Raw genomic sequence first — 23,738 nt, 5'->3', positions numbered from 1 at the left:
TGCCTAAGATGCTCTATTGGGTTGAGATCTGGTGACTGTGGGGGCCATTTTAGTACAGTGAACTCATTGTCATGTTCAAGAAACCAATTTGAAATGATTGGAGCTTTGTGACATGGTGCATTATCCTGCTGGAAGTAGCCATCAGAGGATGGATACATGTTCTCATTCTGTTTACGCCAAATTCGGACTCTACCAATTGAATGTCTCAACAGAAATCGAGACTCATCAGACCAGGCAACATTTTTCCAGTCTTCAACAGTCCAATTTTGGTGAGCTCGTGCAAATTGTAGCCTCTTTTTCCTATTTGTAGTGGAGATGAGTGGTACCCGGTGGGGTCTTCTGCTGTTGTAGCCCATCCGCCTCAAAGTTGTGCGTGTTGTGGCTTCACAAATGCTTTGCTGCATACCTCGGTTGTAACGAGTGGTTATTTCAGTCAACATTGCTCTTCTATCAGCTTGAATCAGTCGGCCCATTCTCCTCTGACCTCTTGCATCCACAAGGCATTTTCGCCCACAGGACTTCCGCATACTGGATGTTTTTCCCTTTTCACACCATTCTTTGTAAACTATAGAAATGGTTGTGCGTGAAAATCCCAGTAACTGAGCAGATTGTGAAATACTCAGACCGGCCCGTCTGGCACCAACAACCATGCCACGCTCAAAATTGCTTAAATCACCTTTCTTTCCCATTCTGACATTCAGTTTGGAGTTCAGGAGATTGTCTTGACCAGGAGCACCCCCCTAAATGCATTGAAGCAACTGCCATGTGATTGGTTGACTAGAGAATTGCATTAATGAGAAATAGAACAGGTGTTCCTAATAATTCTTTAGGTGAGTATGTGTGTGTGTGTGTGTATATATATATATATATACACAGTACAGACCAAAGGTTTGGACACACCTTCTCATTCAAAGAGTTTTCTTCATTTTCGTGACTATGAAGGCATCAAAACTATGAATTAACACATGTGGAATTATATACATAACAAACAAGTGTGAAGCAACAGAAAATATGTCATATTCTAGGTTCTTCAAAGTAGCCACCTTTTGCTTTGATTACTGCTTTGCACACTCTTGGCATTCTCTTGATGAGCTTCAAGAGGTAGTCCCCTGAAATGGTCTTCCAACAGTCTTGAAGGAGTTTCCAGAGATGCTTAGCACTTCTTGGCCCTTTTGCCTTCACTCTGCGGTCCAGCTTACCCCAAACCATCTCGATTGGGTTCAGGTCTGGTGACTGTGGAGGCCAGGTCATCTGGCGCAGCATCCCATCACTCTCCTTCATGGTCAAATAGCCCTTACTTTCAAAGTTTTCCCAATTTTTCGGCTGACTGACTGACCTTCATTTCTTAAAGTAATGATGGCCACTCGTTTTTCTTTACTTTGCTGCTTTTTTCTTGCCATAATACAAATTCTAACAGTCTATTCAGTAGGACTATCAGCTGTGTATCCACCTGACGGTCCCAACCCCATTTATAAGTCAAGAAATCCCACTTATTAAACCTGACAGGGCACACCTGTGAAGTGAAAACCATTTCAGGGGACTACCTCTTGAAGCTCATCAAGAGAATGTCAAGAGTGTGCAAAGCAGTAATCAAAGCAAAAGGTGGCTACTTTGAAGAACCTAGAATATGACATATTTTCAGTTGTTTCACACTTGTTTGTTATGTATATAATTCCACATGTGTTAATTCATAGTTTTGATGCCTTCAGTGTGAATCTCTAATTTTTATAGTCATGAAAATAAAGAAAACTCTTTGAATGAGAAGGTGTGTCCAAACTTTTGGTCTGTACTGTGTGTATATATATGTATATATATATATATATATATATATATATATATAGTAAATACAAGGATGTGTGATGTTATAATGAACCTCCTGTACAATGCAGAAGTACTAGGAGGTCCATCACACTATCTTCTAGCAAAATCACCCGAAGGGGGTGATAGGTGAATATGACTTCTAACAAACATGTAGGCCTGACATAAGAACTCACAGGGCCTGTCTCATTAAAAGTAAACTAATTGAGGTAGTTGCTCAAAATGGAAATAACAGGTAGTACTAAAGGGTGAACATAGTAAACCACGACTATTAGGCTAAGCAATTCTAGTAAAAGGCACTTGGTGGAATCATAGAAGAGGAAGGTCCATAGGCGAATTATAGCATCCATCCATCACGTAAAGGGTAAAATGGCTGATAGCATGTTGGCAGACGTCCTCTTATGCAGCTAAAAGATAAATACTTTAATGGCAGTATGCCACTCCTTGAACTGCTTTAATAAACCATGGTTGGACCATCAGTTCAAGTGGTTGTTTTCTTGGAGCTGGGTGACTTCTTTTTCCCAACTAGCAACCAGTTTCCTGGATCCGGTAAGGCTGGTAGCAAATCTTGCTGTGTGGCTACAGATAGCCAGGATGGGATATCCAGCGGAGGAATTTGTAGTAGAGACCACGCTGCAGGAAGATCTGTTGGTGTTCTAATAGTGCACGGTTTCCCGCTTTTGGTGAATGGGCCGAAGGCAAAAAGCCACCTGAAAGCTACATGGTTGGCCTTCAAGTGGTCTGTGAAAAGACGTAGCAGCCGTCTTTTGTATAAGGTCGAGGGAGCGATGTCTTGAAATAGAAGAATGTGCTCACCATCAAATTGCAGACCCTCTTTCTCTCTAGCAGCCTTCAGTAGTGCAGCTGTGTCTAGGTAGCTGAGTAGGCCGCACACTGTATCCCTTGGAGGCTCATTTTGTTTCGGTACCGGCTTTAGTGATCTGTGAATGCGCTCCACTACTATTGCTGCTGCTCTCTCCTCCCCCAGCAGGTCAGTAAAAATGGCTGCTGCAGTGTCCGGTAGCTGATCATTAGCTGTGGTTTCAGGCACCCCGCGGATCCAAATGTTCTTTTGGTGACTGCAGTTTTCCTGGTCTTCGATTAGGGCAAATGCAGTATTAAGAGAGTCCATTTGTGTGGCGCAGCTCTTTCCCCACGTGACGTAATGTTATGGCCGCCTGCTTCGTCTCTAGGACTTCCACTCTATTCCCGAGCTGTTTGAGGTCACCTTTTATCTCCACCAATTCTCTCATAACAGGCATTATGGCTTGAGACAAAGCTTGTCGAGTCAGACAAAGCTATCTGCGTCTGAGTTCTCTAAGTGTTCTCTCTTCCCCTCTGGCGCCATCTTGCGTGCACAAGTTCCAGGAGAGGCAGCTGCTTTGTTAAGAAATCTCTCCATGTCTGTTCCGCTGCCGTTTCGGTCTCACAGGTTCTCGTTCATCTCTGGCCTTGTCTTTACCTATCTTCACCATCTTAAAGTGAGATGAGCAGTGTATATAGCAGTAACACAGGCCTGTGATGGAGGAGCTCTCTAACAAGCGTCCATCGTGCTGTGCAGTCAGGCTCCGCCCCTCGCATCTACTTAATTTTCAAACAATGGAATAATTTTATAGTGAACAATCTTACAGTGTTAAGTGAGTAATTTATGAAGTTCATAGTATTCAACACTTTTTTTCTATAATTTTAACCCTGCCTGCATTAGGCCTCATTAAAACCATATGTTTGGTCCACTGATTGGATGCGGACCCATTTATTTTCATGGGTCCACAAAAAGTGCAAACAGCACATGGATGTCATCTATATTTTTTATAGAGCCAGTCGATACGGACGCGGCAATACCTAATATGTATACTTTTTATTTATGTATCGCCGTGTCCTTATCGACTGGCTCTATAAAAAATATCACATGACCTAACCCCTCAGGTGAACACCGTAAAAAATTAAAACTGTGCTAAATAAACAATTTTTTGGCACCTTACATCACAAAAAGTGTAATAGCAAGCGATCAAAAAGTCACACGCACCCCAAAATAGTGCCAATAAAACCATCACCTCATCCCGCAAAAATCATACCCTACCCAAGGTAATCGCCCAAAAAATGAAAAAATTATGGCTCTGACTATGGAAACACTAAAACATGATTTTTTTTTTGTTTCAAAAAAGAAATCATTGTGTAAAACTTACATAAATAAAAAAAAGTATACATATTAGGAATCGCCGCATCCGTGACAACCTGGTCTATAAAAATATCACATGATCTAACCTGTTAGATGAATGTTGTAAATAACAAAAAATAAAAACGGTGCCCAACACTATGGCGTGATAGACTTCCTAGGCTAGCGGTACCTGAAAGGAAAACTGCAGGTCTCCCGCTCCAGGGACAGGAAACCACTGAGGTTGGGGAGAGGCTACACCTTTTTATTCTGCAGGTTTCCTGTCCCTGGGGGCGGATCCTCTCTCTCTAGGGTGCTGTCGTGGGGGAAGGGAAAACAGCTATTTCTTGTTACCTTGCCTCACAAAAAGTGTAATATAGAGCAACCAAAAATCATATGTACCCTAAACTTGTACCAACAAAACTGCCACCCTATCCCGTAGTTTCTAAAATGGGGTCACTTTTTTGGAGTTTCTACTCTAGGGGTGCATCAGAGGGGCTTCAAATGGGACATGGTGTAAAAAAAAAAAAACAGTCCAGCAAAACCTGCCTTCCAAAAACCGTATGGCATTCGTTTCCTTCTGCGCCCTGCCGTGTGTTACGACCACATATGGGGTGTTTCTGTAAACTACAGGATCAGGGCCATAAATATTGAGTTTGGTTTGGCTGTTAACCCTTGCTTTGTAACTGGAAAAAAATTATTAAAATGGAAAATCTGCCAAAAAAGTGAAATTTTGAAATTGTATCTCTATTTCCCATTAATTCTTGTGGAACACCTAAAGGGTTAACAAAGTTTGTAAAATCAGTTTTAAATACCTTGAGGGGTGTAGTTTATAGAATGGGGTCATTTTTAGGTGGTTTCTATTATGTAAGCCTCGCAAAGTGACTTCAGACCTGAACTGGTCCCTAAAAATTGGGTTTTTGAAAATTTCTGAAAAATTTCAAGATTTGCTTCTAAACTTCTAAGCCTTGTAACATCCCCAAAAAATAAAATATCATTCCCAAAATGATCCAAACGTGAAGTAGACATATGGGGAATGTAAAGTAACTATTTTTGGAGGTATTACTATGTATTATAGAAGTAGAAAAATTGAAACTTGGAAATTTGCTATTTTTTTTTACAAATTTTTGGTAAATTTGGTATTTTGTTATAAATAAAAATGAATTTTTTTGACTTCATTTTACCAGTGTCATGAAGTACAATATGTGATGAAAAAACAATCTCAGAATGGCCTGGATAAGTCAAAGCGTTTTTAAAGTTATCAGCACTTAAAATGACACTGGTCAGATTTGCAAAAAATGGTCAAGTCCTTAAGGTGAAATAGGGCTGAGTCCTTAAGGGGTTAAAGGGAACGTGAAATCAAAATTTTATGTTACACATTATTTAAAAGTGTAGCTGTTTTTATTATTTTCAGTTTTGCATGTATATTTAAAAAATCTCAACTATTGCAGTTTTAGGCTCACACTTGTTACCTCGAGATTAGTTTTGGCAGTGTACACTGGGGCTGAGGAGGTTTTCATCTCTTTATCCTTAATACAGTGGTCTTCATCCTCTTAGTGTCCCATCTACAAAATATATATTCGCCTTACCCTTATTCCCTGACTAGGGGTGCAACTGGGGCCTCTTCTGGAGTCAGCAGTCCAGTGGAGATGCAGTGATGTCAGTGCACTGCCTGCCTCGGAAAGCAGACAGCATCCTGATTGCTGCAGTAGAATAGCAGTCCAGGGAGTCTATGGCTTTGGCTCCTGAGGATATAAGAGCATCAATTGACACTTTTTAAAAAGTTTCACATCATAAATGAAACGTAAAAGTCACATCTCCATGTCAGGCAACCCCCTGACATACTTTCACTGACTGAGGTGAAACCACATCACACACCAAATTAGATAAAACAGAACACCATTCCCATTTGGCATAGGTGTACAAAGCAACTCCAGTCTAAAAACAAAATAGCCTCAAACACACCTGCCATGATAAATGCTTCTTTATAGTAGTCTGAATGTTTTTCAGAGCTGCATAGACAGATTTAAAATATAACATGCTGTCAGCAACCACCACTAGAGGTATTGACAGTATGCAGGTCACTCCTAAGCTCCCTCTAGTGGTGACTGCAATAAACCACCACCATATTATCTTTTAAATGATGTCCATATAAAAGATTTAGGGCTTTTAGAAGAAACTGAGTTTCACTATAAAAAATTGTTTAAGCAGCACAGAATTGTAGACCTAAACAATGATATGTTGGAGATTCCATTTAACAGCATTGTGATCAATCTGTAAACCCATTGTTGAGCCCGACGTAGGGTTTAAAATAGTTGTCCAATTAAATAAATTTTTTATAAAAGGCTCCCTGTGGTGTAAATTACATAAGTCAATATTTACTGATACAATAATAGAGATAAAGGCAATGATAATCCTATATATTGAGCCAATGCAATGTCTCGACTTACCTTACTCATTCCCACCAGCCTTGTTGGACACTTCACAATCCTCCACCCATCTCAGTTTTATTGTCACTCTTGACATGCAGAAAATGCCAGTGGTTGGCTTTAGTAGTAATTCGAGTAGCAAGATGAACATTAACTTATTTTACACCAAGGGCCAATGAACCTGGGGTCTATTGATCTGAACACTTGGATCTTAGAGCTGGGTTTGAGGGTGGGAAAGATTATTTTGCAACTATATGCATGATAGTGGTCTGATTTACTGTTAGAGAGCAAATGAGCAGTCTAAGGGCTGCCATACACATTCAGAAGTTTAGATCACTCGGCTGGCGGCCATATTTTCCAACTTCCTCTTCTTACACTTACACGTTCAGCTTGGCCAAAGTGTAAGTGTATTATATGGGGAGTGTGGAGAAAGCCACTGCCAAACACTTGTGGCGGCAGCTTATCTCCCAGGAGAACTAAAGGTTTGGGCTAAAATATTGACTTTGCCAGATTATATCGGGGGAGAATCGGGAGCTACCACCCATATTCGATTGTTGGATGAACCTGCTGTTCTCGGTGTCAGCTATGGGGCTAAACTGCGGTAAACCCTCATTTACAGATCAGGAGATCCGTGTGATTAACAACCAAGCAGAGACCTACCCAATATCTGGAGTAGGCCTTTGAGTGAACCAAGAAAAGTTGTCTGGACTAGAACTTCACAGCAAATTAGTGGTTTAGTCAGTATGGACAACGGGCATTACCTTTGAAATACTTGGCAGTGTAGTCATCTTTAAATAATGAGAGATGATTACTTGCTTGAGGCTGTGCCTTAAGACCTGACTACACTTGTACAGAGAGCCAAATTAGAGCAGCACTAAAAAGAACTAGTCACCAGGCTGAGTGGTTTTTTTTATTTATTTTTTATCTGCTTATTTCAAGCTGCATGATGAGTAATACTGGGAGAGTGGAGGTATGTAGCTCTGCATGGTACTACATGGCAGCCATTCATATGGATGGCCATCTTTCTAATACACGGACTGGCCAGGCACCTTATGACTTCTGAAGATGTTCTAAAGCAGTGTTCCTCAACTCCAGTCCTCAGGGCCCACCTGCCGGTCATGTTTTCAGGATTTCCTTAGTATTGAGCAGGTGATATAATGAGTGTCAGGGCATCAGGACTTACCACAGGTGTTCATTCTGTGAGATATGCTCAAATCATGACCGAGAGGTGGCCGCAGAGGAGTGGAGTTGAGGATCTCCACTCTAGAAAGAATGTAGTTACTATACAGGGAGTGCAGAATTATTAGGCAAGTTGTATTTTTGAGGATTAATTTTATTATTGAACAACAACCATGTTCTCAATGAACCCAAAAAACTCATTAATATCAAAGCTGAATATTTTTGGAAGTAGTTTTTAGTTTGTTTTTAGTTTTAGCTATTTTAGGGGGATATCTGTGTGTGCAGGTGACTATTACTGTGCATAATTATTAGGCAACTTAACAAAAAACAAATATATACCCATTTCAATTATTTATTTTTACCAGTGAAACCAATATAACATCTCAACATTCACAAATATACATTTCTGACATTCAAAAACAAAACAAAAACAAATCAGTGACCAATATAGCCACCTTTCTTTGCAAGGACACTCAAAAGCCTGCCATCCATGGATTCTGTCAGTGTTTTGATCTGTTCACCATCAACATTGCGTGCAGCAGCAACCACAGCCTCCCAGACACTGTTCAGAGAGGTGTACTGTTTTCCCTCCTTGTAAATCTCACATTTGATGATGGACCACAGGTTCTCAATGGGGTTCAGATCAGGTGAACAAGGAGCCCATGTCATTAGATTTTCTTCTTTTATACCCTTTCTTGCCAGCCACGCTGTGGAGTACTTGGACGCGTGTGATGGAGCATTGTCCTGCATGAAAATCATGTTTTTCTTGAAGGATGCAGACTTCTTCCTGTACCACTGCTTGAAGAAGGTGTCTTCCAGAAACTGGCAGTAGGACTGGGAGTTGAGCTTGACTCCATCCTCAACCCGAAAAGGCCCCACAAGCTCATCTTTGATGATACCAGCCCAAACCAGTACTCCACCTCCACCTTGCTGGCGTCTGAGTCGGACTGGAGCTCTCTGCCCTTTACCAATCCAGCCACGGGCCCATCCATCTGGCCCATCAAGACTCACTCTCATTTCATCAGTCCATAAAACCTTAGAAAAATCTGTCTTGAGATATTTCTTGGCCCAGTCTTGACGTTTCAGCTTGTGTGTCTTGTTCAGTGGTGGTCGTCTTTCAGCCTTTCTTACCTTGGCCATGTCTCTGAGTATTGCACACCTTGTGCTTTTGGGCACTCCAGTGATGTTGCAGCTCTGAAATATGGCCAAACTGGTGGCAAGTGGCATCTTGGCAGCTGCACGCTTGACTTTTCTCAGTTCATGGGCAGTTATTTTGCGCCTTGGTTTTTCCACACGCTTCTTGCGACCCTGTTGACTATTTTGAATGAAACGCTTGATTGTTCGATGATCACGCTTCAGAAGCTTTGCAATTTTAAGAGTGCTGCATCCCTCTGCAAGATATCTCACTATTTTTGACTTTTCTGAGCCTGTCAAGTCCTTCTTTTGACCCATTTTGCCAAAGGAAAGGAAGTTGCCTAATAATTATGCACACCTAATATAGGGTGTTGATGTCATTAGACCACACCCTTTCTCATTACAGAGATGCACATCACCCAATATGCTTAATTGGTAGTAGGCTTTCGAGCTTGGAGTAAGACAACATGCATAAAGAGGATGATGTGGTCAAAATACTCATTTACCTAATAATTCTGCACGCAGTGTAGTATATGGTGACTGTCTGGCTACTAATGTAGTCACAAGGTTATGGTAACACATACAGAAAAAGAAGCTTTTGTGGTGGGGGAGGGGTGGGTGGGTTTCATTGCGTTAAACAAAATGTCTATGAAGTGTAGCAGAAAAGTACATTTTAATATTTAATTTATTTTTTATTCCTTTGCAGTTACGAGAACTGGTCAGCATGTGCATTTACCCTGATCCAGACCAAAGGCCGGACATTGGCTACGTCCATCAGATAGCGAAACAGATGCATGTGTGGACTTCAAGCACATGAAGCCAAGAGTCTGCCTTGTCAAGGAAGACCCCAATACGCCTTACTTATAAAAAAAAAAAAACACAAAATAAAAAATAAAAACAGAGGCCCCAGAAAATCCAGCAAGAGCAGCCTCTTCAATGATGTGGCCCGTCTGTCTATGAAGGATTTTGTAGGCCAGGACTCAGGTGACATTTCTGGGAGAAAACAAACTCAAATAAAAGGATTGTACATGTAACATTGCAGGCATAGAACCTAAAGAGAGTTTTGTGTGAATTTAGGTTAGGCTAAGGATGAATGAGGTGCAAGGAAGCACCCGAATATAAATTACAATGTGAACAGTAAAATAATTCCTCCAGTGAACTCGTTTTTTTAGGTTGTGTAGTTTGATGAACCCCCAACTCCTGGGCTACTGGATTTCAGATAAGTAGATACGTATATGTTTTATTGCAGATTGTTAGTGAATAACCTTTTTAGATGTAAATTCATTTTCTGGATTCTTAAATTAGCTTTTTATATATATATTATTATTATTATAATATTTTTTTGGGGGGGAAGGGGGGAAGGATAAGATTAGTGCTTATCTAATAACTGTCGTTGATTTTCCATTGCATACTGGCACACTGTGTCTAGAGGTCACGGTAGCTTTGGATTTAACTTTTTTTTTTTAAATCCCAAAGTTTGTCAGACTTCACTATAGAAGCCGCGTTAACCCAGCAGAATGGGGTGAAACCAAGCCAAGAAGTGTCTGTTAACTGTGAATGCAGCATTTAGCAATGTGAACTCTAACAGAAAAGCTCCTACCTATTGAAGGAATCCCTTAAACTCTTGGATGGTATATCCAGATGAGGACAACCAAGCTTGCGTTGAACTGCAACTCCCAGCAGGCTTTGACAGACTATAGAGCATCTCAAGTAATACTGCCATGCAGGCTTGTAAAGACGCGCGGTTACAGTATCTGCTCCTATGTTCATAACATATGGCTTACTCAAGGTGTTATTTTTGAGGCTGGAAAAAAGACTTTGCTAATAAAGAATTACTTCTTACTTTGTATTTTTCCTGGAAAATATTCCTAATGCTATACTATTTAACCGTGGTAAGAATTTTCGCTTCAAATATGGAGCCAGTATGTTAATGCTAGAGGGAGAATCTTTGTGGAAGAACATGTATCAAAACTGGTGCAAAGGAAAACTGGCTATAGAAACTAATCAGATTCCACCTTTCATTTTTCAAAACTGAAAAAATGAGGTGGAAGCTGATTGGTTGCCATTTTTCTTTGCACCGTTTTTGATAAATCTCCCCCCCACTATTTATACATTAAACAATAACCAAAGGAGTGAGCTCCCTCTAGTGGTGGTAAGAGGCAATCAGAATTTTGAATTGAGTCTGTCACCAGGAAATTAGACCAGGCACAATGCCATATAAGCCTAGCTCAGCTAAATGTAATGATATATTTCACCTAACAATCCATTGCTTCACTGTAGATTTTTTTTTTTTAAAGTACCTTTTATCCATATACAAATGAGCAGTTAGGTGCAGTGAGAGTGGCCCAAGACTCCATCAGTCAATGAGAGGGACAGGGTGCACAGAGTGGCTTGCCTCCATTGTCTGATAGGTGTGGGTCCCAGAGGTTTGACCCGCTCTGTCCCCATACAAGTGAAAGGGAGCACACTGCGCTTGTGCAGCCACTGCTCCCATTCATTTCTATGGGGGCTGATGGGAATAGCGCTCAGCTATTTTCGGCAGCTCCATGGAAATGAATGTAGGGCAGCTGCGCATGCACAGTGCACCCTCCACCGCCTTTCCCCGCTCAGTTCTCACTGTAAGTGCGGGTCCCACACCTATCAGACAATGGGGGCATATCCTAGCAATATGCCCCCATTGTCCGAGATGGGAAAACCCCTTTAATTGTTTATTTTCATATGAATTAAAAGCACGTTTTCTCCTGAATGAAGCAACATTAAGGCCTTATGCATACAATCCTATCCGTATTTTGGTCAGATAGAAACTGATACCTTTCATGTGCATTCAATAGAAAATGGATAGGGGATAACTTAATGTATCCAGAATACCCCTTTAAGTCTGGGCTATAAAATAAACACATGACAAGTATGTAAAGGACAAAAACATTTTTTATTTATTTTCTAACCAAAAGGTTACGACAGGGGCAAGTGTTTAACATGTGTTCAAATGTACTAGAAAGACTGAGGCTTAAAGGGGTCGTCCAAACAGTATTTTTTTAAAGTTCAGAATGTTTGATTATTATTTTTTTTAAACCAAAGTAATACCTCACAGATACTCCACCGTCCCCTGGGTCTCTATACTTCTTGATCCATCTCGATATAAAAATGTAACCGCTCAACCAATCCCTGGTTGTAGTGGGCCATATTTCTGTGTCCAGAGACCAGGAAGTGCAGAGAACGGTGGAAGACCTGAGGATCTGTATTATTGTTTTTTTCTTTTAAAGCATTTTTTGTATACTGGCCGGACAACTCCTTTAATGCCCCAACACAAGCAAAGAAATTAGGAGATATCCATAGTCTGCACAGTTTCTTCCATCACATCCAGGTTGAAATGGGTAATCTTTTCGGACAGAACTCCAGTGGTACCTCTCTTGTATTTGTAATTTCCTGCCCTGTAAAACAGAACTGTACATTACTAGCCGCCATCTACGTACATACAGTCACCCCACAAGAAGATGTGGGCTCTGTGCACAGTAATACTAGTCTTCACACTCGCCTCACTCCTTTCTTGTTAGCCTCATCATGAGGACGGATATAGTCCACCTTGTTCTTGGTAATCACACACAGGTCTATGTTACTTCCAGATCCCAAGTCATTAAAGATACCAGAGGCAATAGCGTCTCGCACGAGCTGTTTGGCTTCTTCCTCCTGCAAGAAATATATAATATAAACGTATCAGTCTCCCCACTAATGTCTTCATTATCAGCAGGTTATACATACATTTTATGGACTTGGAGGGCACAGGGGAAACTTGGCAATAATGGGCCTGAGCTGCAATACCAGACAAAACCCATAGAGAGGACACTTGGCAAACACAAATCATGAGATTTTATACATGTCACTTAGGTCGATGTCAAATATTCACGGATGTTGAGGAGACCACAATTCTCCATCACCAGACATGGCCCATGGACAAGGGTGGTTCTACTAAAAATGAATTCTGAGAAGATATCTTAGAACATGCATTGCATTTTAGGCTACTTTCACACGTGTGGTAAAGCCATCTGGCAGGCTGTTCTAGCGGAGGAACAGTGCCGGAGTTCACCATGTCTAGCATAGCTGGATAGAGCAGTGCACGGCCAGAGCCCATTCGGTATTGATCTGACGGGGATTCAGCCGATAAGTGCCAGGCTTCAGCACGGGAGTTGTAGTTTTACAACAGCTGGAGTGCCGGAGGTAGTCTACAGCATCATTTATTCAGATAATTTAAGGGATTCCCGAATATTTCTTCTTTATATTACAAATATAAACCTAGGGATACGTGTGGAAGACTGATGCCCATCGCTGCTCTGTGGCACCAGTGCTACCAGATTGGATACAAGCAATTTGCATAGCGGCATACACACAAAGCTGTGCTCCTGTAAAACCTCCAGCCTCCCCGCTCTTTCTTGCCTTAAATAGAAAAAGCAGCCCGTGTGTAATTAAAGAAAAGAAAGTTTGGGAGCAAATAACCAGGCCTGCGAGTAGTTTACAGCTGCGAAGTCCAAAGTACCCGGGAATATGTTACCCCTGGGCCTGTGCTGCTTCTTAAATGAGATTACAATAAGAGTGATGTATGGTAAGACGAGTCAGCGGTGACAAGCAGCTCTTTATAGAGCTATCTGTTTGCTTCCATCACTGTATCACACAATGTGTCCCTGGGCTCCAATGTGCACAGCCATTTACCAGCAGATGACAAATGGCCAACACTTGGAGAAGGCAGGAGAGGGGTCCAGATCGGTCACCGCAGCTGCGGCATGCGGCTCGTGGTGGCCTGAACAGCCCCAGAGTTCATTAAACTGACCGGTAATGGTTCTCTCAAGATGCGCCAGAGGAATTCTTCGGTAAGGGCAAAAATAAACAAGTCAGACTGGACGGGCAATCTGAAATGGTGGCTGATAAATTATTTATAACGCGCACAATTGTCTACATTTAATATCGGAGCTGCTCGCGGCATCTTTAAAAGATGATTTATGTGCCGTAATGCTATTAAACTTTATATGGGCCCTCGGCTGGCCATAAAGTCTGCAGAGATTTAGAGAATGAGCTTTAAACTGTCGAGGCCTGCTTGATGGCAGACGTGGGGCTGTATTAAATCTTAGCTTTAAGCCGACTGTCGGGAGGAAGGTATTTTGTGCAGGATCAGGTGCTGATGGATTACCTTGATGGGCCTTTTACGATTCAGCTATTGAAAGGAGGGCTGCCGTGGATAGTCCGCTTTCACTGTGGCGGGTTAGGAAAATGTGCTCGGGCCGGTGAACTGTACAGTACACTGCTCCTGCCGGGTGGTCTTGTGGTAATTTGGCAGCAGCATTAACATCTTAAGCACTTAATATTTCATAGTCAGACATGAGCTATACTTAACCAAGAGGTCTGAAAACAGAAAGATAGAAAGGCCGAACCATATCCACAATTCTTCTGAAGGCTACATTGTCTTGGTTTTCCAGTAGATAAATTAGCACATACGGTTTTTATTTAACAAAAAAGACCATATTCACCAGATAAATCAGCTGGCGCTGTGATGATCATGTGGCCTGCGTTTGTCTTTTCTTTATATGTCAACAGGAGCAGCTATAGCCAGGGTCAGACTGGTAACTTAAAGTGACCCCGGAAAAAAAAAATCTAAAAAGTGGCCTCATGTTGGAGGCAGGTCCAAATTGACAGAAGAAGGGGCAACACAAATAGTAAGGGAACAGAAGTAAACAGGGCCTGCAAGATCATAGTGCAGCACAAAATACCGCCCCAGCAGAACCAAATATAATGCACCACAAAATACTGTTGCCTTCTCCACTTCAACTGTATCACAGTCCTGAGGAAGGTGATACAGTTGAGTTCAGGAGGGAACTTGCAACCGTTGCACATCAGATCATTATATACCCAGTCAGCGGTTGTGGGGAGGACTTGGATGGCCAGTCCACCCCTGGCTATAACAGTCACATGCCATCACACATTATGGCTTGTTAGGGATTAAAAGTGGATTATTATAGTCCGTTTTGGCATTTCACCCAAATATCGCCCAGCAGAACCAAATATGATGGTGCAGCACAAAATACCTCCCCAGCAGAACCAAAAATGATAGTGCAGCACAAAATACCACTCCAGCATAACCAAATCATAGCGCAGCAAAAAAGATACCACTCCAGCAGAACCAACTACCACAGTGCAGCACAAAATACCACCCCAGCAGAACCAACTACCACAGTGCAGCACAAAATACCACTCCAGCAGAACCAACTACCACAGTGCAGCACAAAATACCACCCCAGCAGAACCAACTACCACAGTGCAGCACAAAATACCACCCCCAACAGAACCAAATACCACAGTGCAGCACACAATTCTGCCACCTTCACCACAGTATTCAACTGTATCACCGTCCTGAGGACAGTGATACAGTTGAGTTCAGGAGGGCATTTGAAACCATTACGCATCAAATCATTATGTACCCAGTTGGCCGATGCGAGGAGGACTTGTGTGGCCAGTTAACCCCCGGCTATAACAGTCATGTTCCATCACACATTATGGCTGCACACTTGTTGGGGATTTAAAATTGGAATATTATAGTCTATTATAGACCCTTCTCCCTAATCCCAGACAACCCCCTGGAAAAATCTGCTGTGAGGGCATTAGGAATGGAGAGTCACTCTTCTAAGGCCTTACAAACACTATATACCTATGTACAAACACTATAGAAATATATAGCAAGTAGGGCTGTGTTGACAGTACGTTTGGGGTCTACACTAGGCGCACGAATGTGGAGGGTGTCACCAAACATGTCAGTTGATATACGTAGCACAGAACTCTACAGTCATGTTAGATGAACATGGCGATTAACCCTCCCCATCTGTGTAGGTCAAGTTGATGGCCAGGAAGGGGTTAACCCGCTTCTTGTGTGTGCAGCAGGATAAATAAACTGCTTTTAGCACAGCAAAGCCTTGCAATTATGAGGGACCAAGTGACAGGGTGCAGGGCTCGCTGTCAGCTACATAATAAATGGCTTGTGTTTGCCAAATGACCACTTACAGCTGCACATCAGCTTGGTTTCTATCTGAGGGCAATTAAATTTACACTGGGGGGTTTGGGAATTGTGTACGAGCAGGCAGGATACAGGAGAGGGAATCCATACACATCTTACAGATTTACTACTATTCCAATGTAACGTCGGGCTGGCTCGGTGCACATAGGAACCTTTTGTCAGATGCTGCAGAGCTGAACTTGTCGTTAACGCACAGTTTGGTGTAGTATGATCTGTGGATTAACACACGACTGCAGCTAATACTGCTTTAAAGGGGTTGTCCTAACACCAAAGTCCTTTCTGAAGATTGAAGTCTGACTGGTAATGCGCTGATCAAGCCTATACAGTAAGGGAGACCACAAGGGGCGGCTGGTTACACGTGACCAAGCTGCACCCGCGGCAATGGCTATGCGTCAATTGGCTAACGTGGGTGGGTGGAGCTTGGCCTGGTCCTACCTGTGGTCAGAGCGGAAATGTCATATTATAGGCTGGCCATGCAAATGGTTTTCTACTCCGGCTAATGGAAGGTGGTCCCCAGTGCGGTAACCCCCCCCCATCATTAGTTCTACAGGGCTTATAGCTGGGGTCGGCCACCTCCAGTAGTTGTGAAACCACAACTCCCAGCATGCACACTTTCTCATCTGTTCTTAGAACACAGACAGAAATAAATAGAGCACGCTGGGAATTGTAGTTTCACAGAACCATAGTATATGGAAATAGTCTGCCCTCTAACTTAGCATCACAATGCCATTTCAAGGACTTCAGCTCTGCTATATCTGTGTGTATATTTTAAAACAGATCTGCATTGATTTACCTGAAACCCTATGTAAAACCACAAGTGACACATTTATGCGTATACCAAAAACAGATGTAAAATTTACTGAAATGTACATGTAATACCGGCAGCTCCAGTCTGGAACAGCCCCCACATCCCAGTTCTGATGCCATGGGACCCCCCTTCACTGACTGCACCTCACACATGCAATAAAATATGTTAATATTTCATTGCAGCGAGGAGGATGCCAGGGTATAAATTCAGCATCTGTTGTCTGCAGGGTGACGGGTCCCCGCAGAGAGGCGCTCACTTTATAATTGAGTTCTATACTGAATTAATCAGCAGTTTATCTCTCCTAGTAAAAGAATGTAAATCCAGGTTAGTGTCGCAGACATTATCTATTCATTTATGCCACATAACCTGCCAGAATAAAACATATAGGGCCCTAAACCACAACCTGGTGGAAAAAAGAACCTGCTTTATTCAGCAGCAAAAGCTACCTCCATTAGTCCTCGCTGCACAGGCCGATGTCAGGAAGAGACTACAGACAACAGTCCCACTAAAATATTATCCCCTGGAAACACAAGTTATTTCTCCAGAGGAAAGCTGGACCACAGCAAATATGGCTGCCTTTACTGCTGCCACCTCCCAGTGAGGCCAGACGCACTCGAGCTAGTTCAATGCAAGAAACTCGCAGCGGGTCAGTGTGAGGTCCCGTTCTGAACTTTGCTCCTCTGACAGGATCACACAACATTATAATGATTTATAGGGCTGTGTGACCCTGAGAGACCTGGAATCTATTGTATTACACAGACAGCATTATGTCAGTGTAATTCAGTAGATTCCAGGAAGCAGCATTTTTCTGCCCGCGATGTGATGCGGAGCAAGTCAGATCCATTATGACCCACAATGTAAGTCAATGGGGATGGATCAGTTTTCTCTGACAATAGAAAACTGATCCGTCCCCCATGGACTTTCAATGGTCTTCATAACGGATCCGTCTTGGCTATGTTAAAGATAATACAACCAGATCATGCCTGGCCCCGAAGTCGCGTGCCTGAGCGTTCAATTCACTCCATGGCACAGGCGCAGTAGAGTACAGAGACTCGCCGGCAGACTGTTCTGTGCTGATCAGTGATTTGAAAATTCAGGTGCGAGACTTCGGGGCCAGGCATGATCACATTTTTACTGCCTGGTCATTCAAAGTGGTGGCAGAGCGGCCTAGAAGATGTGAGCAGAGCCTCTGGGTGCAAAGGCAATGCCCTCGTTGCACCAACGGGTTCATTTGCATATTATTTACACTCATTGTCAAAAAAATTAAAAATAATGCACCAAAAAGGAGTTATTGAAATCAAATAAAACCTTATATGCATTAATGCAATAATGATGTACAAAAGTGATTACATTATTAGTGCAAAAGGATACGTTTATTGGGGAAAACTGTATTGAAACAGAAAGGAGACTCTAGTACCCTGTTGGGCAGCCTCTAGCCTGGATACGAGATGAGATACGGCCTCTAGCCTGGATACGAGACGCGATACGGTTGGCGTGGAGGTATACAGGTTCCCTATGGTACCAGCGGCCCATATGCCCACAGATGTAGCTTATCCTGTAGATGATGCACACTTATATGTTGCTGAAGCTGGTGTCCCTGCTGGTCCCATAAATGTTAGATTGTGGGAAATGCGCGATAAATCCAGCAACTGGGTGGACAAGAAAATGTAATGTGGAGAAGCCCTGCCATGAGAGACAACACATGTTGCCTTAGGACATCCTGCACACGTTGCTGAGCTGTTAGTGTCCCTCATATCTCTAGTAGGGGTGACCGCCTGTCGTATGTGACCGCTCCCAGATCTTCACGGCAGCAGTTGGTGAGGTGTGCTACTCCACAGGAAACGAGACCTCCATGCTCAAACCCCACTACTGTCAGATCCCAAACTGAACCTGGATTTGTTGCTGAAGGCGATACAGGTCCAGTCCATAGCAGTCCAGGTTTCTCATCACCATTGCAAACTAACGAAACGGTGGCTGGCTGTCAGTGGCAGGACATGTAATGGGCACCATGACAACAAATTTCCTTCTCCTAAGAGCCTGAAAATGGTCCAGGAAGAGACATGGGTGTAATGAAGGTGCTACCTGTGTGTCTGGATGGTGATTAAACTGTGGGAGCCATTCTTCCCCTTCAACGGATAAAAAGTTTCTCTTTCTGGTGATCGGTCTGGAGCCTATTTGCTGTGGGCATGCCCTCACGTAACCATTGCTCCCAGAACTGCCTAAATAGATCCTTCTTCTCTCAGTCCAATGATATGCCCCACTTAAAGTCTGCCAAGTGGGCAAGATGTCTTTGATCGTAGAGCCGTGTCTAGCAGTTAATGATCTCTTACTAAGATGTAAGCTATCCAAAAGTAACCTCTGAGAGTCTTTTTTAGGGAATCAGGGAAAGCACTTTTACGTCCTCTTGTGGGAAGACCACACCTGTAAATAAACGATCTTCAACCCACAGCGGACTGGCTCGTAATGCGTTAGGGCTCATTCACACGACCATGTGTGCCCTGTGCCTGTATTGCGGGTCCACAATATACAGGCACTGACCGAGTGCATGCCGTTTGCGGATGCGGACCCATTGGCCTGAATGGATCCACAAGATACAGTGCAGAGGCATGGATCAGAAACCCTACGGATCACTTCTGGGGTATTTTGGTCCGTGCCTCCGCATCACAAAAAGTAAAATAAAATAGAACAGGTTCTATTCTTTTGCGGTGCAGAATGCATCTTGTGGATCCTTTTAAGTGAATGGGTCCGCAAACGGCGTGCACTGTCGGTAGCGGTCCGCAGCACAGGCATGGGGCACACACAATCATGTGCATGAGCCCTTATTCACCCAGTTAGTAATTTCCATCAGTGATTGTGAGCAAAAGCCAGGTGTGTCTCTAAATACAGAACAGGTGCAGATCTTTCCCTTCGATCTTATTTCTGTGGAGGCTCCAATCCTGGTTTTGGCTCACAATCACTGACATGTAAATAAGGTATAAAACATATAAAAATTGCTGTAAAACCACAAGCTTTTCTATCCGCTCGCAATAATGGCAGCTTTAGCCATGTAGAGATTTACGCTCTCATCTAAGAGATTAAATGCATCAAATTAAAAGGGGTTATCCAATGATTAATGTAAAAAATATCACAGCTCAGGGGGCGTGTCCACGCTCTCCCCATCGCAGCTCAGGGGGCGTGTCCACGCTCTCCCCATCACAGCTCAGGGGGCGTGTCCACGCTCTCCCCATCGCAGCTCAGGGGGCGTGTCCACGCTCTCCCCATCGCAGCTCAGGGGGCGTGTCCACGCTCTCCCCATCGCAGCTCAGGGGGCGTGTCCACGCTCTCCCCATCGCAGCTCAGGGGGCGTGTCCACGCTCTCCCCATCGCAGCTCAGGGGGCGTGTCCACGCTCTCCCCATCGCAGCTCAGGGGGCGTGTCCACGCTCTCCCCATCGCAGCTCAGGGGGCGTGTCCATGCTCTCCCCATCGCAGCAAGTATTCAGATCCAGGAGCTGGTTTGAAAACTGTCAAATGTTTTTCATGGGACAACGCCTTTAAGGCGAATTATACCACACTAACTGCAAGTTTTACAGCAATCTGCCATTTGTATCACAGTGTGTGTGTTTTTTTGTACATGAGTGTATTATCCAGTAGACCAGTACATAGTATAGGGCTCTGAAGAGAACTGGTGGGGGCCTCGGCCACTGCTCCCCATCATTCTCATCTAGCAGGTCTTAATGAGAAATTATTTTTGGGCACAGTTCCTGACTACACATGTAGTGTTATGTAATGCCACCAACTAAGTGCCTAAATGTTGAGCATTTATGCTTCTATTAAGAGTATTACATTGGGAATCACCAATATGCCTGGAATAGATAAATGTTTGATTGTGGCGGGTTTAAACCGCTGGGACCCCCACCAATCACTAGAACAGGGGATCACCGTTCTAATCTACCAGTGGCGACCACAAAACAGTAAGTCAATGACAAAATTCTAGAGATCCCAGAATTAGAAACCATCATAATAATGGCCATGGAGCATTGAGTTCCTCCATTGACAATGCCAGAGTCAATAAGATGATGTAAAGGATGCTCACAGGCCGGCCGTGGAGTCTTTGCTCGGGTTAGATCTATAGCTGCCCACATGACAAATGGCTGCAGCTCTCCAATGGATATCAGGTGCATGGCATCAGAGTCTTTAAACGACTGCAAGGCCTTAAGAAGTGAAGCAGCTCTGGTCTTTGGAAATCCATAAGTGTTTCTCTAGAGGCCGACGCTTGCTTCTCGGAGAAATATGACTCCATAAATCAGTCTGGAAAAGTGGCACTTGTGCACTTCGCTATCCATCATGGCAGTGAAAGCTTCCGGGCAGGGCCAATCTGGAAGAAGGCTTGTCACATTTGGCATTGACAAAGTATGTGCTACTTACATAAGAGATGTGCTAAAGCTAAGGGGAAAAAAAAAAAAAAAAACATCCTGCTGGTGTTAGCATGCTTGAGGCAGTGGAGGAGCTTTAGCAGCTCATCTTCAAAAGGCAGAGAGCCAACACTCCGGCAACCTGCAGAAATTGGCTAAGCCTGTAGCCCTCAGCTGCTTTACGTTGAAACATCTTCAAAGTCTTGCAATGTAACTGTGGGGCACGGCAGCTGCCACCCCAGATTTCATTCTCTAGTCTTGGCAGTTATCTATTAGAAGGAGAGAACGGAAGAGACAGCAACGAGGAAATGGCAGACGCCGAAAGTTGCAGAATGGACGGAACGGGTGACGAGAGGCGGCAGCAAACGGGCAAGAAGAGAGCAGACAGCAAACAGGATTAAGGCCTTTTCTTACACCCAGAATGAACCCTGACCCATTCTTTTCAGTGGGTCTATGCACATGAGCATCGTTTATCACTGACCATCTCTGCGTTCAGGATAAATCGCAGCATCTTCTATATTGTGCATTTTTTATGCAGTTCTGGCTCCATAGACGTTAAAAAAAATAAAAAAACATAGAAAGTGTCGGCAGATAAGAACCATTTGGCCCATCTAGTCTGCCCAATATACTGAGTACTATGAGCCCTTGGCCCTATCTTGCATAAAGCAATCTTTAGTTTCTTCACTTACCACTGTTTTTCTTGTTTTCCCCTTAGTTACGGCTGTTTTGAATCCTACATTAAGAGGATATTCTCAAGATGGCTCCTCTGCCAGTTCTCTGAGGCCAAAACTGCATTCCCTCAAGTCACATACAAACTTGCTGTAGCCAGCAGCTTCCTGCCAGCCAATCAGATTGGATTACCGAGAGACACGCCTACTTACTCTGAAGCCTAATGCAGGCATGCAGTGTGAAGGACCGCCCCTCTGTCTTCCTAGCCGGAGACAGAGAAGCCCTAGCAACGGTCTTTTAAGGGACCAGTGGAAAGGGACAGGAGACATTAATGAAAGCTATTATAAGGTAATTACAGATCTTTTGGCAATCATTGACAGACTAACTCAGGTATACATGCCCAGCTCTAATAAACTAGCAAATAAAAAAAAATATGACAGTTATCCTTTAACTTACAGGTGAAACTCGAAAAGTTAGAATATCGTGCAAAAGTTCATTTATTTCAGTAATGCAACTTAAAAGAAGTTGTATTAATGCAACTTAAAATTAGAATATTGTGAAAAGGTTCAGCTAATTGATCCATACCCCCTGAGCAAAGGGGACCTGAGATTGTGACTTTGGGGTTACATAAACTGTAAGCCATAATCATCCAAATTATACCAAATAAAGGCCTGAAATATCTTGCTTTGCATGTAATGAGTCTATCTCCTGTGTTAGTTTCACCTTTTAAGTTGCATTACTGAAATAAAATGAACTTTGCACGATATTCTAATTTTTCGAGTTTCACCTGTATGTGCGAAATCTGCAATTTTTCCCTGAACAGATCCTGACAAAATCTGCATCACTCGTGTGAAATAAGCCTAAAAGGAGTTGTCCAACATAAGACAAAAAAAATAAATGATGTTTCTTTCCAACAGCTCCACTGTCAGAAGGCTGTGTCTGCAGCTCAGACCTATTTATCTGCGGCAATACCAGACATATCCCCTAAGCCAAGTCTGGTGCTCTTTCTGAGAGTATAATAATGGACAATCCCTTAAATTAAGAAAACAGGAATAGTCCATGTTAGAGGGTGGGGTGTTGTTGAAGAAAAGAGAGGTCATCAACGAAAAGAGCAGGAAGGCTGAGACAAGGAAAGGCAAGAAATTATGGGGAGGCCGGGATGGGGTGTGTTGGTCGTATATGTGGATAAAGAACCTCTACCAAAGCCAGAATCTTGTTTTACCCAAACCTGGGCAATGTCTGTCCGTCTTTTCACTTATGTCTGGTAGTCTGGCTCAATCTCCCTCCGATGCAGAAACTGCCGGAAGGGAACTGAAGCTATAACCGATCCCCTAGTTTTCTATGGGATTGTTCACATACATCCAGCGCATCATTTCTGATGTCGAATGTCCAACAGTGCAGGACAAAAAACGCTGCACTGTCAGTCTATAAACACCAGGCCTGAGTGCACGCACATCAGTTGTGTCCCACACACACAATCCTCTAAGGGGGGGGGGGGAAGTAATCAAGGCTGGTGTTTTACAGGCCAGTCTTAAAAGGTTAAGACTCTGTTCACAACATATCTTGCCTTAAAGTGGTTGTGTCACCTCAGACAATGTCACATCGCTAGGTGCAGGTCCCACACTCACGTCTAGAATGCCCACACTACGTATGCACGGGCGAGCTCTCCAGTCACTTCTGCGGGAGTTCCGAAAATAGCAAAGTAAGTGCGCTCGGCTATTGCCAGAAGTCTCATAGAAATTAATGGAGAGTGTATGCACGGCCACGCTCCACTCTCATCTATGGGACTTTCAGAAGTAGCCGAGGCTGGTTCGGCTATTTCCAGCAGTCCCATAGAAATGAATGAGGGAGGCAATGCACGTGCGCATCTTTGTTCACTTCAGGGGTTCCGTTACGGAGATAGGTGTGGGTCCCAGAGGTGGTGATACATCCTAGAGATATTCTACCAACGTCTGAGGTAAGACCACCCCAGTTAAAAAAAAAAAATATATATCTATATCTCTTTTTGTATAATTCTCAACTTACACTGCAAAAATGTTAAATATTAAAATTATGTATCTGAATGTTGTACATCTGACATCTACAGTACTTTAGAAAAG

At 43.2% G+C, this 23,738-nt stretch overlaps 2 protein-coding genes across 5 annotated transcripts in view; one reads left to right on the top strand and one right to left on the bottom strand.

Annotated features, from left to right (window-relative positions):
• NEK6 (NIMA related kinase 6) overlaps positions 1-10,557 on the top strand; it is a 206,017-nt gene extending 195,460 nt beyond the window's left edge. For all 4 annotated transcript variants that reach the window (XM_040404903.1, XM_040404905.1, XM_040404902.1 and 1 more), the window contains one exon: positions 9,422-10,557. In XM_040404903.1, the coding sequence (XP_040260837.1) occupies positions 9,422-9,532 (111 nt within the window). In that variant the 3' untranslated portion in view covers positions 9,533-10,557. The remainder of the gene's footprint in view (positions 1-9,421) is intronic.
• A 1,423-nt stretch (positions 10,558-11,980) lies between these two features.
• PSMB7 (proteasome 20S subunit beta 7) overlaps positions 11,981-23,738 on the bottom strand; it is a 63,408-nt gene continuing 51,650 nt past the window's right edge. Inside the window, exons 7-8 of the mRNA XM_040405232.1 lie at positions 12,251-12,402; positions 11,981-12,146 (exon numbers count right to left, since the gene is read on the bottom strand). Of these exons, the coding sequence (XP_040261166.1) occupies positions 12,035-12,146; positions 12,251-12,402 (264 nt within the window). The 3' untranslated portion in view covers positions 11,981-12,034. The remainder of the gene's footprint in view (positions 12,147-12,250; positions 12,403-23,738) is intronic.

This window comes from Bufo bufo, chromosome 8 (genome assembly GCF_905171765.1).
Source record: "Bufo bufo chromosome 8, aBufBuf1.1, whole genome shotgun sequence".
Taxonomy (NCBI): domain Eukaryota; kingdom Metazoa; phylum Chordata; class Amphibia; order Anura; family Bufonidae; genus Bufo; species Bufo bufo.
Note: the sequence above shows the minus strand (reverse complement) of the source record. Positions and strands in the feature narration are given on the sequence as shown.